The sequence below is a fragment of the Natator depressus genome, chromosome 16 (genome assembly GCF_965152275.1).
Source record: "Natator depressus isolate rNatDep1 chromosome 16, rNatDep2.hap1, whole genome shotgun sequence".
In the NCBI taxonomy this organism is placed as follows: Eukaryota; Metazoa; Chordata; order Testudines; family Cheloniidae; genus Natator; species Natator depressus.
This window is the reverse complement of record NC_134249.1, coordinates 15,778,444-15,791,769: the sequence shown is the minus strand read 5'-3', so window position 1 is coordinate 15,791,769 and position 13,326 is coordinate 15,778,444. Positions and strand designations below refer to the sequence as shown.

The following is a 13,326-nucleotide window of genomic DNA, read 5'->3' as shown; positions in this document are numbered from 1 at the left end:
ACGTGTCTGAAAACTGATAAGCCCATGCATTCAGATATTACAGGGAGGAGACATAAGTAGCTAGCTAGAGATGAAAAACCCACACACTTGGGAATCGTTCATCTGCATTGTCCGGTGGATAGTTACAAATAAATCCAGCTTGGTACACACACAGCATGGCACAATTCCTGGGTGAGTGTCCTTGGAAATCAATACTTTACCCCGGCTCCCGGAGTTAGATCCTGATCACTAGGCAGCTACCAAACACAGAGCAGAGATCCTGTTGGTGATGAATGCTTAACAGTTGGATTTCCCCGGTCACTTAACTCTGGATCCATTTATGGGAGTAAAATAAAGCAGCTCTGCAGGATTTACCTGACCAGCAAGTAGTTCAGGGCTAGGGCTCTTGATGCTCAGGAAACATGGTTTCAATTCCCCGCTGTGCCACAGACTTGCTACGTGACCTTGGGCAACTCGCTTGATCTCTCGGTGCCCCAGTTCCCCACCTGTAACATGAGAATAACGACATTTGCCCTTCCCTCCGCCTTTGGCTCTCACATCTACTTAGCATGTAAGTTTTTTGGGGCAGGGTCAGTCTCTTACTCTGTGTGGGTACAGCACTGAGCACAGGGGACCCGGATCTTGGCTGGGTCTCCTGTGATCATAGAATATCAGGGTTGGAAGGGACCTCTGGAGGTCATCTAGTCCAACCCCCTGCTCAAAGCAGGACCATACCAAGTACCGTCCCTTATTTTTGCCCCAGATCCCTAAATGGCCCCCTCAAGGATTGAACTCACAACCCTGGGTTTAGCAGGCCAATGCTCAAAAACCACTGAGCTATCCCTCCCCCCAGCCCAGCCACTGATCATGCATTCACTCAGCCATGGGCACTGGCTGTTGTTTTGCAAACTGATGCTTCTGTGTCCTCCCCTGGGTGGCATCACTGTACAGGCAGAAGGACCCGTTTTTATTGACGTTAACCCAGGGGGTTTCAGACACCAGTGAAAGTTGGCGTTCTGGGCAAGACAACAAGTGAGTTCTTTGCTCTGAGCTGATTCTCCCATCCCTAGCAGATGGGCGACAATGACATGGCACGTCCCCTTACACGCCATAGTTCCAATGGAATTAGTGAGTGTACAGGGTTTGATTTGCGCCCAAGTCTGATAAAGCGCTCCTGGAGCGAGACAGCTCTGCAGAGAGCCACGCCATGGAAAAGGCAGCGGGATGCCTGGCTCCTCATGGGAATTGCTGGCAGTGGGGACGAGCTCCGAACTCTCACTTCCCAGCTGCTGTGCCCAGAGCTGGCCCTAGACCAAATGGCGCCCCAAGTGGAGAGTGTCTGGCACCCTCCTCTCCATTTGTTACACTTTTGAATACCCAACAGCACCCCGAGCCTGGTGCCCCCCGCCCCTAAATCCGGCGCCGGCTGTGCCTTTTGTTTCCCCAGGTTTTCCAGCGGCGGGAGGACGGCTCGGTGAACTTCTTCCGCGGATGGGAGGCGTACCGGGATGGATTCGGGAAGCTGACTGGAGAGCACTGGCTAGGTACGCCACTCCAGCCCACTGCACAGGCTAGCAAAACCATCGGCCCAGGGTCCTTTTAAATTCTCCTTGGCATGTTGGGGGGAAGGCGGGGGCTTGCTTTTCTCGTCCATGGTATTTTATCTAGGGAGAAGAACAGAAAAGTCCTTTGATGTATCAAACCAGCAACTGGGGAGGGGAATGGAGGTTGCACATGTGGGTTAGACCCACTGGGATCCACAGTGCTAGAGAGCACTGGGGGAAGGGGAAAATGCACCGTTCCTCCTGGCAACAGCGGGGACCTGGGGCAGGGCTGGGGCCCAATCTGGAGACAGCAGGAGTGGGTGTATTGTGGCTAATAGCAGCCCACTCCCCTTTCTGCACATATGAAGGCAGGGTGGGTAGGGGGAGCTGGAGACAATAGGATGCTGTGTGAGGTGGCTAAATATCTTGTGCCCAAGCCGTGTGGCTGTGACTAATCCACTCAGCAGAGCCTCCTACTCCTGAAGCCTCTTGAGCCACAGGAGAATCCCCATTAGCAGAACAGGGCCTGGTACGCAGTCGAGCGGGTCCAACTCCAGCACAGAAAGCCGGCCTAAAAAACTCAGGGCCAAATCCATCCCTGGGGTAACTATCAAAGTCACAGCATTACCTTGGGGTGGGGCAGAGTTTGGCCCCTTGGGGGTATTGCCCAGAGACTCTAGGTTATGGCCCAGCGGAGACCAGAAAAGCCAACCCCTGCAGGCCGTACCACCCCCTACATCCTACAAGAGCCCCTGTCAAACGACCTGGCCCTCTGCTCTGTGCCGAGGTGCTGGTATTCCCAAGGGAGCTCGCGGCCGGCAGGCAGGGGGCCCAGAGCTCAGGTGGCATTGCAGGGATCTCACTCCCTGTGCCCGCTGCACTCCCAGACAGCGATGCCGCAACCACAGGGGCGCAGGAGGAAGCAGACGAGCCGAGCAGAGGCCTCTGGGGCTCTTTGGCCCTTCCTGAGGCTGAGGAAATGGACGCCAAAAACTTCACAAAGGGTGAGGCGAGCTGCTCAGCAACCAGCACACTCAGCCCAGCCCAGCCCCTTACTAGCCATCCCTGCCGCACGGACACCCAGGCATGGTTGGTATCCTGATGCAAACGCAGAACAGGGTGGCTGCTGCGCAGTGGGGCCCAGGGCCCTCCGGGGGTGGGTGGGTGGGTGTGTGTGTGCGCGTGCTTCTGAATCTGGTTAGGGCCAGGGGCGCTGTCTGAGGGCTCCCCCATGCAGGAGCCCTGTGCCAGCCATGCCAGCAGGAGAGGAGCTACTAATTAAAGTGTGTGTGGGCCTGTTAAAGGGGCTTGCTCTGTGTGTGTGTGTCTGGCTGTCTTGGGGGCTAATAGCAGCTGACCAGTGAAGGGCTGGGGCTGGACTGCTGGTTCAGGAGAGGAGGTTCAGGGGGGAGGGAATCAGTAGCAAACAAGCCAAGGGCCACACTTGAGCTGTGGAAAGGAGGCGCCTGGCCTCCTTTTCTGAACAGCAGAGCGAGGCTGTGGGTGGGGAGGAGGTGGGGAGGCAGAGTCGCCACTGGCTGACAGGAAGATGTTAAGTCTCTCAATACAATTGCAACTGTGTGATATTTTAAAACCAGCTCCTGCTAACAGGCAGCTCCGGGTTGTCTTTAAAGACCCTGCCCCTCCTCCCCCGACTCCTAGGAGTGAAATCTCCAAAGAATCATTGCTCAGTGAGATGTCAGGGCAACCCCTTAGGAGTGCCTGCCTCCCCCAGTCCTGTGGGCACAGCCCCCTGCTGCAATCCATGCTGAGCGCTCCCACCGGGACAAACCCTAGCTCAGCAGCTGAAGCCAGGAGCTGCAGTGTGGAGGGCCCCTCTCCCCACCCCAGGGCGTAGGTGGAACTCACCAGGTGCTTCTAGACCCACCACAGCGCGCACTCTGCTCCACAAGGTGAGCATGGCCTCGAATCCTGGAAAACAGGCAGAGGAGGGGAAGGGAGAGAATTGAAAGAGACCCAGACTCACCTTGGGAAGTGTCACTTATTGCCACTGACGGCTCCTGAGGCATTTAATTAAATACCCTCTTCATTAGTAGATGAGCAAACGGATAGCAGAGCTCCCCGCGTGTGCTGGCATGTCCGGGAAAGAGGATCTGCTCCCCAAGCCAGGACTGACGTGCAGAAAAAGCCCCGTCCTTCACCACCCCTGTAGGGACTGGGGGGGTTGCTTTAGCTGCGATGGATCGTTAACCTGACAGGTTGAACTCAGCTGGACGAATGACGCCCCCCCCCCCCCCCCCCGTCTCTGGAGATGAGGAGCGGCCTGTTTGGGGGAGCCTCATGTTTGCTCCCTCTGCCCCTCAGTTCTCCTCCCCATCTCCCCTTTCAGGAGGGTCACCCCGGGCGGGGTGACGGCCGAAGCATTCTGCTGTCTGCCCAGCATTCATTACTCACAGCTCCGTGGCGAGCCTGCTGCCGGTGCCCATGACTGACTCCTGCTTTACCACCACAGGGCTGGCGCGGCTCCACGCCCTGACCACGCAGGCCAGCTACGAGCTGCGCATCGACCTGGAGGACTTCGACAACGGCACGGCCTTCGCCCAGTATGGCACCTTCGGCGTGGGCCTGTTCTCCGTGGACCCGGAGGAGGATGGCTACCCGGTCACCATCGCAGACTACTCCGGAACAGCAGGTCGGTCTGTGCTGCTCACGGGTCGCTCCCCGGTCCCCACCCCGCCCAGAGCACATCGCCCGGGGAGAACGGGGTGGGAAGGGGAGATGAGGCCTCGTTTCTGTGGGGCTGTGTCAGAGCCGTCTGCAGCCAGACCCGTCCCTGCTGTCGCTGCGTTGAGCCCCACAGCCTTTTGCCTTTGATGAGCCCCAACCTTTGCCATTCATTCCATATTGCTACAGGGAGGAAAACAAGCTCACACCAGCCCTAGGGAGGCCTGGGATGGCGGGAAGTGGGGTCAGGAGTGAGGTACATCAGCAAAGCCTTTGGGAGCCTAAAAGTGGACTAGCAGGGGGAGCAACTGGTCGGACCGGAATTGCCTTTGCAGGACTGTAGCAATAAGGGGAGTTTGCACAGCTTGTTGCTCCTGGCTCTGCTCAGCCTCTCTCACTCTCTCGAGTCCCTGACCTCCAAGGCCTCTGTCACCAGGGCAGACCCAGAGGGCAGAGAGGCAAAGCCGCTCCAAGCCGCTGTTTGCACCAGAGCCGCTCACTGCGCTGGTGCAAACTGCGGCTTTGCCTGGGGCTCTGGACAGGCAGCTGGAATCCAAGCTGAGGCCTGACCTGCGCCCGCTCACGCACGTATCCGTTCAACAAGGGAAGCTGGCTTGAGGCTGAGTCTAGGGAATGCAGAAGGCTGAAAAGCAGGGCCGGGGCGGGAGCGGGGCCCAGCAGCGACTGGCAGGGGCTTTGCTGATGGGCGCTCTCCCCTCGCCCGGCAGGGGACTCCTTCCTGAAGCACAACGGCATGAAGTTCACCACCAAAGACCTGGACAACGACCATTCGGAGAACAACTGCGCCGCCTTCTACCACGGGGCCTGGTGGTACCGCAACTGCCACACCTCCAACCTCAACGGGCAGTACCTCAAGGGCCACCACAGCTCCTACGCCGACGGCGTCGAGTGGTCCTCCTGGACCGGCTGGCAGTACTCCCTCAAATTCACCGAGATGAAGACCCGGCCTGTCAGAGAGGAGAACTAGCCTAACGGCACGACCCCTCCCCTGCCCCCTTTTCCTCCCCCTCCCCCACAGCTCGGTGTTGTCTTGTCCGTGAGTCAGGGGGCAGCCAGGGTGAAGAGCCCCTCTGATAATGCACCGCTCTGGGCCGCGCTTTCAGCAGCAGGACAGGGGGCCCGGTGGGAGCCCCCTACCAGGGGAGGGATGGCTCTTCCTCTGAGGGTGCGTCCAAGGGGAGAGGCGGTCGCTGTTGCCTCCTTGCTCCGAGCGCCTCCAAGGACGTGCACCCCCCGGCGGTGGAGTCGGCCCCCCTGTGTTTTGCCTCCCCCCTTCCAACAAGCCAGCGGCACCCTGGGCTCAGGTGTGTGTCACGGTGGGGAGCCGCCTGGACCTGCTGGGCCTTGGCTTGTCATTACAGGGCAGCTCCAGCGAGGCGGCAGATGAAGATCCCTTGGTAAAGCCCCGGCAGGGCGTGGAGAGACTCGACCCGCCACGAGGCGACTGAGCTGTTAGTGACAGTCCCTGGAGGCAGCGGCTGGCCTGTAGTTCTTGGTGGGTTTTGCCAAGGGGGTACAGCAGGCACCGAGAAGGGCAAGCCATGGGGACAGGCGTTGGAGAGCTGGTGCGGGGACAGAACCCAGGAGGCCCCACTCCCAGCCCCTGCACGCAATACCAGCCGGGCCATTAGAAGACCCCCCCACCCCCCCTGCCGTGTTGATTCCCTGCACTGAGCTGGGCTCCCAGCACAGAACAAGAGTGCTGGGTTGGCAGGGGCCCCAGCTGACGCCGTAAGGGTGGCATGTATAAACTGCAGCCCCAGGGGCTCAGCAGATGGCACACAAAGGCCGCAGAAAGGGGGCAGCGCAGATTCTTTGTACCCACCCTGGGTTCACTGGAGCTGCCTCCTCCCCACCAGCCACTCGCTTTCTGGCTCCAAGGCTCCACTGGTGATGGGGCGTCAAGTCTCCAGCAGGGAGGAGGGTTGTATCTATCCGGGGCGGGGGGGATACGGCACCTGGCCTAGCTTTCTGCTGGGGTTTAGCCCGGGTGTGCCTCTGGATTGATGAGCAATTCCTCCTCCCATTCAAAACGGCCCCACATCCAGTTTCTGCTGACGCTCAGCAGCTGCAGCCTCTGTCCCAGTGACATTCCCAGGCCCAGCAAGGACTAACCCTCCCACAGTCTGCCATCCAGGCCAGGGGCGGGGGGGGACAGTAATTCAATCTTGGAACTGAGATGGAGGTGACCCCAAACAGTCCACCAGCTCGCCCAGTCCTATCAGGCTCACTGTATCGCTACATCCCACGTGGGTGCGCTTGCCACTGCGCACCGCCCAGCCCTTGGGCTTAGACACCCAGAGAGTATTGGCTGGACCCCTCAGAAGGGATGGTTGGCCAAGGCGGTGGGGCGAAGCTCACGACTGGACTGCAGCGTTGGACGTGGGAGGGCTGCAAGCGGGGAGCCAGCTGTTGCTCCCAGGCAATGCTTAGAGGTTACGTTTCATGGAGTCTTTTTGCTGACCAAACCCACTCGGAAGGGGGCAAACTCAGACCCCCTTTGTGGAAATGTGACCTTAGCTGTACGGTAGCCGTGATCTTCCCCCAGCTCCGTCAGAGGCTGGCTGCAGGGAAGAACCGCTGGTTCTCCATGGGGGGATCCCTGCCCCTGTCCTCTAGGTGCAGAGGATGGGGAGCTGGCCTTCATTTCCAGCCCACACAAACCTTGCTCTGGCTTATACACCTGCAGATATTCAAGCCTTTCATTTCTTCAAATCCCATGAAGGTTTTAAAACCTCCCCCCGCCCAAACCCTGAGCCAGGTGTAATATCTGTGAGGCGTGGCTAACCGCGTCGTGGCTCCATCCCAGCGGCCGGTGCTTCACGCTGACCAGACCAGACAGCTGGTGACAGAGGGGCTCCAAGAATTCTTGTCCTCTGGGACATCACGGAGAACAGGGATGAGCCAAGAGGATTGAGAGGAGCCACTGTGTGGAATGCATCAAGTCACAGCCAGTCCTCCTGCTCCCTTGTCAAGGAGGCACTTCACAGCCCAAGCTGTTCCGAGTCAAGCCAGATGGTCAGCAGCAGAATCCTTGCCCAGGTTTCTCAGGGCCCAATCCCCAGCGCAGGGCTTTGCTTTGTCGGCAGCACTCTGCAGAAGCCACGGTGCAGGTAGACGTCCAGCTGCTTACAATGAAAGAGAGGGGAGGGGAAAATGGGAACGCTCCTGCTCCTGCCTGAGATGCTGAGGATGGAGCAGAGCCCTGACAGCACAGGAGAGCTCCATCCCCATCTGCTCTGCAGGACACGGGAGACAACTGGGCCATATTCTGTCTGTACTGGAATCTCTAATGGTAGGGCGTGCCGCTGAACGCTGTGGTGTGAAAGGGTTAAATGGTGCATGAGAAGGAAGCCCCTCCCCCATCCCCTTAGTGCCAGACCTGAGCATGCTAGAGACAGGTGTCTCAATCAGGAACTCGTTTGGATTTTGTTTAATGCCAAACCACACAAAAATGCTCAAAGCCTTCCAGTTTGTGGGGCATCACTCTGGAGACATCATCCCTGCAACTCAGTGGTGCCAACGCCCCCTGCTGGTGGCACGTGGCAGCACCATTTACAAGAGAGCAGTACGAAGAAGTTTTGTGCTTTGCTTGTTCTGACTTCTCATGCCTTTGCGTTTCCCTCCCACCACTTTACGGGCCAGGCTGATTCTCTGGCACTGACATTTCATGGCTGTGTTCTTTTGACTGTTTTCTGCCAGGGGCGAGCAGCTACCTGAGCAGCGATCTGACGGATTTAAACAGAACCGGGTGTGGGCTCTGGCGCCGCCTAAGAAAGCTATCCCAAGGGAAGCTGACTCTTCTTTGTAGGACACTCCCGTAGGCAAGAAAACAGCTGGATTTAAAGGGGGATGAGGGCTGTAAAGCAGGCATCCAAATCAGAGTTCTTCTTAGGGTTACTAAAGCATGGGGCATTTCGTTACCTCTGCTGGGGCTGCGTTCTCCCCCATCCTCAGGGCAGAGGGAGATTTCAGAAGGGCAGAGGGTTGCTTTTGGCCTTTGAAAGACGCCAGGTGCCAGCCACAGGTGCTGTATTTTTTTTTTTAATAGTCCTGGAGACAAAATGCCCACAGACCTTCCTCACCCAACCCCTCTGCAAATTACTCTGATTGGTTGCTGGACAAAAGGATTCAAAGAATACACCGCCCAGGATCAGAGCACTCTGCTGGGAGTGGGGGGAGCAGGAGGAAAGGAACATAATTGAAAGGATAATGAAATTCACTAAGTTACTGTTCACTTTGTCTATTGCAGTAGATTGAGGCCCCACTGTACCAGGCGCTGCGCAGACACAGAGCGTCTCTGCCCTGACGAGCTCACAGTCTAGACCAGACAGACAGCGGGTGAGAGGAAGGAAAGCTCAGTGTATGCCCATTGTACAGATGAGGAACTGAGGCAGAGTGATTAAGTGTGTTTCAGGCAGTGGTGGTGGATTAGAGATTTATACTTCTCTACGCATTAAAAAAAAATTCTCTGTAAATCTGTATGTGAACTAACAGGGAGCATTTGGGGAAAGTTTTTTCACAGTGAGGGGCTTTTCTTGAGTGGTGTGTGTTGGCGGGGCAGGGTGCATTATACATTTGGGATTATTGTGGTTTTCCCTCTGGTGGGGTCCAAGTTTCCATCCTGAACATCTGAGGCCTGCCTCAGTTCAGTAGCACCTCTGTTATTGTGAAACCCACTAGCTTTAAAATATGTCTTTTCCTTCCACCCAGCCTGCACTGGACATAGGCCTGGCAGAACTCAATTTTCATTTCTTTAGAACATTGACAGCTAATATCAAGGTTTATTTTTAAGCTCTGTTTTAGATTATCCATCTAAATGTCCACAGCTATGGGAAATTTTGTGGAGGGAAGGGTTAAACAATTATTGAATGACAGATGTTGAGATTCAAAAAGTTAAAACTTAACCACCATTAAAACATAAGCTGTCAACATCACATATCAAAATACACAAAGATCCTTCAGCTCTAATAAGTTCTACTTTGTGTATCTGTAAATTTCAGTGATCACCAATGGAAATAGTTTCTCCTCCCTTTGTGTGGGTACAGTGAAATTGACATTTACTGCAACATTTACAGATACACAAACTAATCCTTCCAAGCCTAGTGATACACTTGCTGTACAGAGCTGCACACTGATTGGGTTAGATTAATTAAGCAACATGACATCAGTTCAGACCTGATGTTGGCTTTTACTGCACAAGGAAAGACCTACACTACCTACCTAAGGGTTATCTACATTTCCACCTTGACCTAAGCTACCTGCTGGAGAGGGGAGGCCAAGCATTGCCAGGGAGCAGAGCTAGAGAAGCGGCTGTCCTAGTGGAGGGGAATCCTGTGACTGTTTCTCAGTTGGTTTGTTTTTTATTTCACTGGAACAAACTGTAAATAGTTTTTATAGCATTTGCCTTCAGGACGGATGGGAACGCCTGACTACAGACCCAGACTGCCCAGCCCGCCGCCAGCCTGGGAACATGGTAGCACTCAAGGAACTTTGCTCAGTGGGGAAAAGACGTGCGTTGGCTTCCTGTGTTTCCTCCCGGGGCCATTGTTCCTGGGGGTCGGGGAGGGTGAAAGTTGTGTGCTCAGTCAGGCACTGGGCACTTTGTGTAACTGGCGCTGTGTCACCCAGGACTCCTTAATGAGTTTGTTTTGAATTGCATGAGAGGTATTTAATACAATCAGAGGCCCCAGGATTTCCAGGGATTAGCTCTAAGAGTGCACAGATCAATCTGCAGCCTGGCATTAGACTAAAACCTGTCTACGATGACACCTCCCCTGGAGAGAAGCAAGAAGGGGGTGAGATCTGGGAAGGGCAGGACAAATGCAGCCAGACACCAGGTGCTGGGAGAAGGCGGCACTGCAGTGCATACAATATCCCTCCCAGGAGCTTTCTGAGGGTCTGGCCCCCAACCCTGCAGCGTAGGAAGGCCCATGCCGCCAGCTGGTCTGGAGCAGCGTATGGCACACTGACCAAAGGGCTGGTAAAAGACCAGCTGGGACAGGGGCTCAGGTTAGATGGGAGCCCCTTTAACCAACCTTTGGCTCCTGGCCCATACAGAATCAAGCAGGGCTGGTGCAGCTGGCAGCCCCTCTCTCCAGCCCATGGCCTTTGGACGGGTTTTCCAGGCTGCAGGGTGCTGGCTTAATTTCACCAGCCTGGGTAGCCAGAGAACAAGAATGGGTGTCTAGGCAGGTTCCACACCCGTGCCTGCCCTTCGAGGTTCTGGAAGTCAGGGGGACAAAGCAGTTTCCTGAGCTGGACTTCACACGGCCAGCCCGTTGCACCCGGGAGCCGTGGCGGAGCTGGGGCCACAAGGCTGTATGTTCAGGTCTGAGCTAGTGGACGGGTCGTGTTGTTTAGCAGTACAATGAAGTCTAGCGCGTGTGTGATTGGTGTCAAATGCTGTACATGTGGACTTCCAAAAACTCCTTAATAAAAGGAACTCATCACTCTGTACGTCCTGCGTCTGGGTCTCCATCCACCTCCAATCGCACCCCCCTGCCCAGCTGAGGTTATTTCCCTGGGGCTCTCAGCGCTGGGAGCATCTCGCGTGCCCAGAGCAGCTCCTGGCAGGGAGCACTGCTCGTGTGAAAGAGAAATGGCTCTGCGGAGCAGAGCTGACTGCAGCAGCTGCTGCCTGCCTGCCTGCCTCCCTCCCTTTCATGCCAACCCCAGAGAGGGCTGGGTCCAGGTGTCTTTCTGCTGCCAACAACTTAGAATTACCTAAAGGCCACGCTCCCAGCTAATGCCCCTGGAAGTGTTTTCCCCACCCGGCCCTTTCATGCTCCTTTCCCGTATGCTGGCTCTTGCCACCCGGCTCTCCGCACCGGCGCCAGCCTCCGTCACAATTTACCACGCTGGCAGGAGGAAGTGGGTTCACTTGAAGAAAACTAGGACTAATTACTGCCGGCCTGGCCGAGCTTTGATCGGCAGCAGCCTTTCCCGCCATCAAACCTGCCGGGAACCCGTCTGCTGCACCTTGGCAGCCGCTCTGAGAGAGGAGCAGCTTCAGTTCAGAGGTTAAACGAGCATATTTGCTTTTCTAAATATAAAAGCCCAGATCATTTCTATGGGTAGAGTCTTAAAGGGACAGCTCCTCACCCAGCGTACGACCGTGTAGTGCTCATGAAGCTTTGCTGATTTACTGCAGCTGAGGGTCTGGCCCCAAATTCAATCCACCTCATTGGGGTGGATTTCCAAGCCCTTCACAAAAATGAGTTGGGTCTCTCAACCCCTCTATGACACAGGTCAGTGTTAACATCCCTGTTCTACAGATGGGGAAACTGAGGCACAGAGAGTAAGTGACCTGCCAAGGCTGTTCAGAGAGTCAGTGGCAAAAGTAGGAACAAAGCTCAGGGGTTCCTGGCTCCCGGGCCCACGTTTGTTCCACTAGGCCATGCTGTCAGAAGACAAGGAGCCAGAAGAGCGGTTGGTAAACCCCAACCTGCACCATGGGTTGGGGGAAGGAAAATCAACGCCAGAAATACAAACCCAGCCCAGGCTTTCTTGGCTGAGACAGGTGAGACACGCAGGAAATACCCCATGCTGCCAAAGAATGCAGCCACCTCCCTGTTCCTGCTAACCCCCCCTTGACAAGCTGTGGGCCAAGGGCACAAGGTTCGGGGGGGGGGGGGGAGTCTCACACTGAGGGGCAATGCCCATTCAACAGCAGCCTTATCAGGCTAGCAGAGAGGCGCACATCATGCCCACCAGCCATGGGCCAGGCCTTCCGCCCCAGTGCAGCTTTGGAGCCAATGCAGAATGGCATTTCCCCCTGCAGCCCTTCCCAGCTGGGCTGGGCGCTGCGGCTGAGCATCCTGCATCTGACACTGGCTGGGGCGGGGGGATGGGAGATGGGTGAAGGGAGAGACTTGGACAATTCGTTGGGCTCCTCGCAGGGACGGTTCCCAGAAAAGCTGTCTAGGGAGGAACGTCAATGAGAAAAGTTTGCCCTCATGGAGCAGAGCTGGAAGCTGGAGGGGTGGACTGCGGGGGCTGGGCAGAGGGTCTCAACAACCAATGCCACCCAGCACCTTCAGTCCCAGTGCTGTAGGTGTGTGCAATTCAGGGGGTCCTTCTTAGACCCCCTGCTGCTTTGGGGTGTCCAGAGACCAGCCGTGACCGTGAGCCCTTTTGTTCATCTCCACTTGGCCAGGCCCCTCCTCCCGCTGTGCGGACAGTCCGGCCCCTGCGCACTGATGCTCTCCCTGGGGCCACCACTGAAGGCCACTTGGAAACGTCAACTGGCTCAGAACACAGCTACTTGCTAGCCTAGTGGCGGCTCGTGGCTGGACACAGTGCATCACCCCCATGCTCCAGAAGGCTCTCCAGGTGCAATCCCTTATGGTGATTTGAACCCACACATCCCTCCATGGTGTTGGTGCTGCATGCCTTGGAGAGACCCTTCACTCCTCATGCTCTAGCCCAGCCATGACGTAGGAACGGACAGTCCCTTGATCTGGAATCCTCTCTTCCTTGGCCCAGTGGAGTTGCTTTACCATCTGGGCATGTAAGGTCCCACTAGCCACGGAGGCTTTTCCAGATGGGTGGTCAGTTGGTGTCCCAGCCGGACGGCAGTTGAAGGGATCTCTCTCTTGCCGTTAGTTGATGTAGTTTCAGGTCCCATGGGTGCATGGCACTGTTCACGTACACCTAGAGCCTGCAGCAGCCCCCTCGGCGAGATGGCGACAAGAAACCATCAAGCAGGCAGTTACAATCCAGGAGTAACTCTTGGATTCATAGATATTTAGGTCAGAAGGGACCATTATGATCATCTAGTCTGACCTCCTGCACAACGCAGGCCACAGAATCTCATCCACCCACTCCTGCAATAAACCTCACACCTATGTCTGAGCTAGTGAAGTCCTCAAATCGTGGTTTAAAGACTTCAAAGAGCAGAGAATCCTCCAGCAAGTGACCTGTGCCCCATGCTACAGAGGAAGGCAAAAAACCTCCAGGGCCTCTTCCAATCTGCCCTGGAGGAAAATTCCTTCCGGACCCCAAATATGGCGATCAGCTAAACCCTGAGCATATGAGCAAGATCCCCGAGCGCAGGGCGGGAACTCCTCTGGCCGGAGCTGCCCATTGCCTTTGC

The 13,326-nt window shown here is 56.1% G+C and overlaps 1 protein-coding gene across 1 annotated transcript in view; it reads left to right on the top strand.

Annotated features, from left to right (window-relative positions):
- The window catches only part of FIBCD1 (fibrinogen C domain containing 1), a 37,634-nt gene extending 31,771 nt beyond the window's left edge, over positions 1–5,863 (top strand). The window contains exons 5-7 of the mRNA XM_074973497.1: positions 1,427–1,523; positions 3,997–4,176; positions 4,937–5,863. Coding sequence (XP_074829598.1) covers positions 1,427–1,523; positions 3,997–4,176; positions 4,937–5,196 — 537 coding nt within the window. The 3' untranslated portion in view covers positions 5,197–5,863. The remainder of the gene's footprint in view (positions 1–1,426; positions 1,524–3,996; positions 4,177–4,936) is intronic.
- Positions 5,864–13,326: the final 7,463 nt, after the last annotated feature.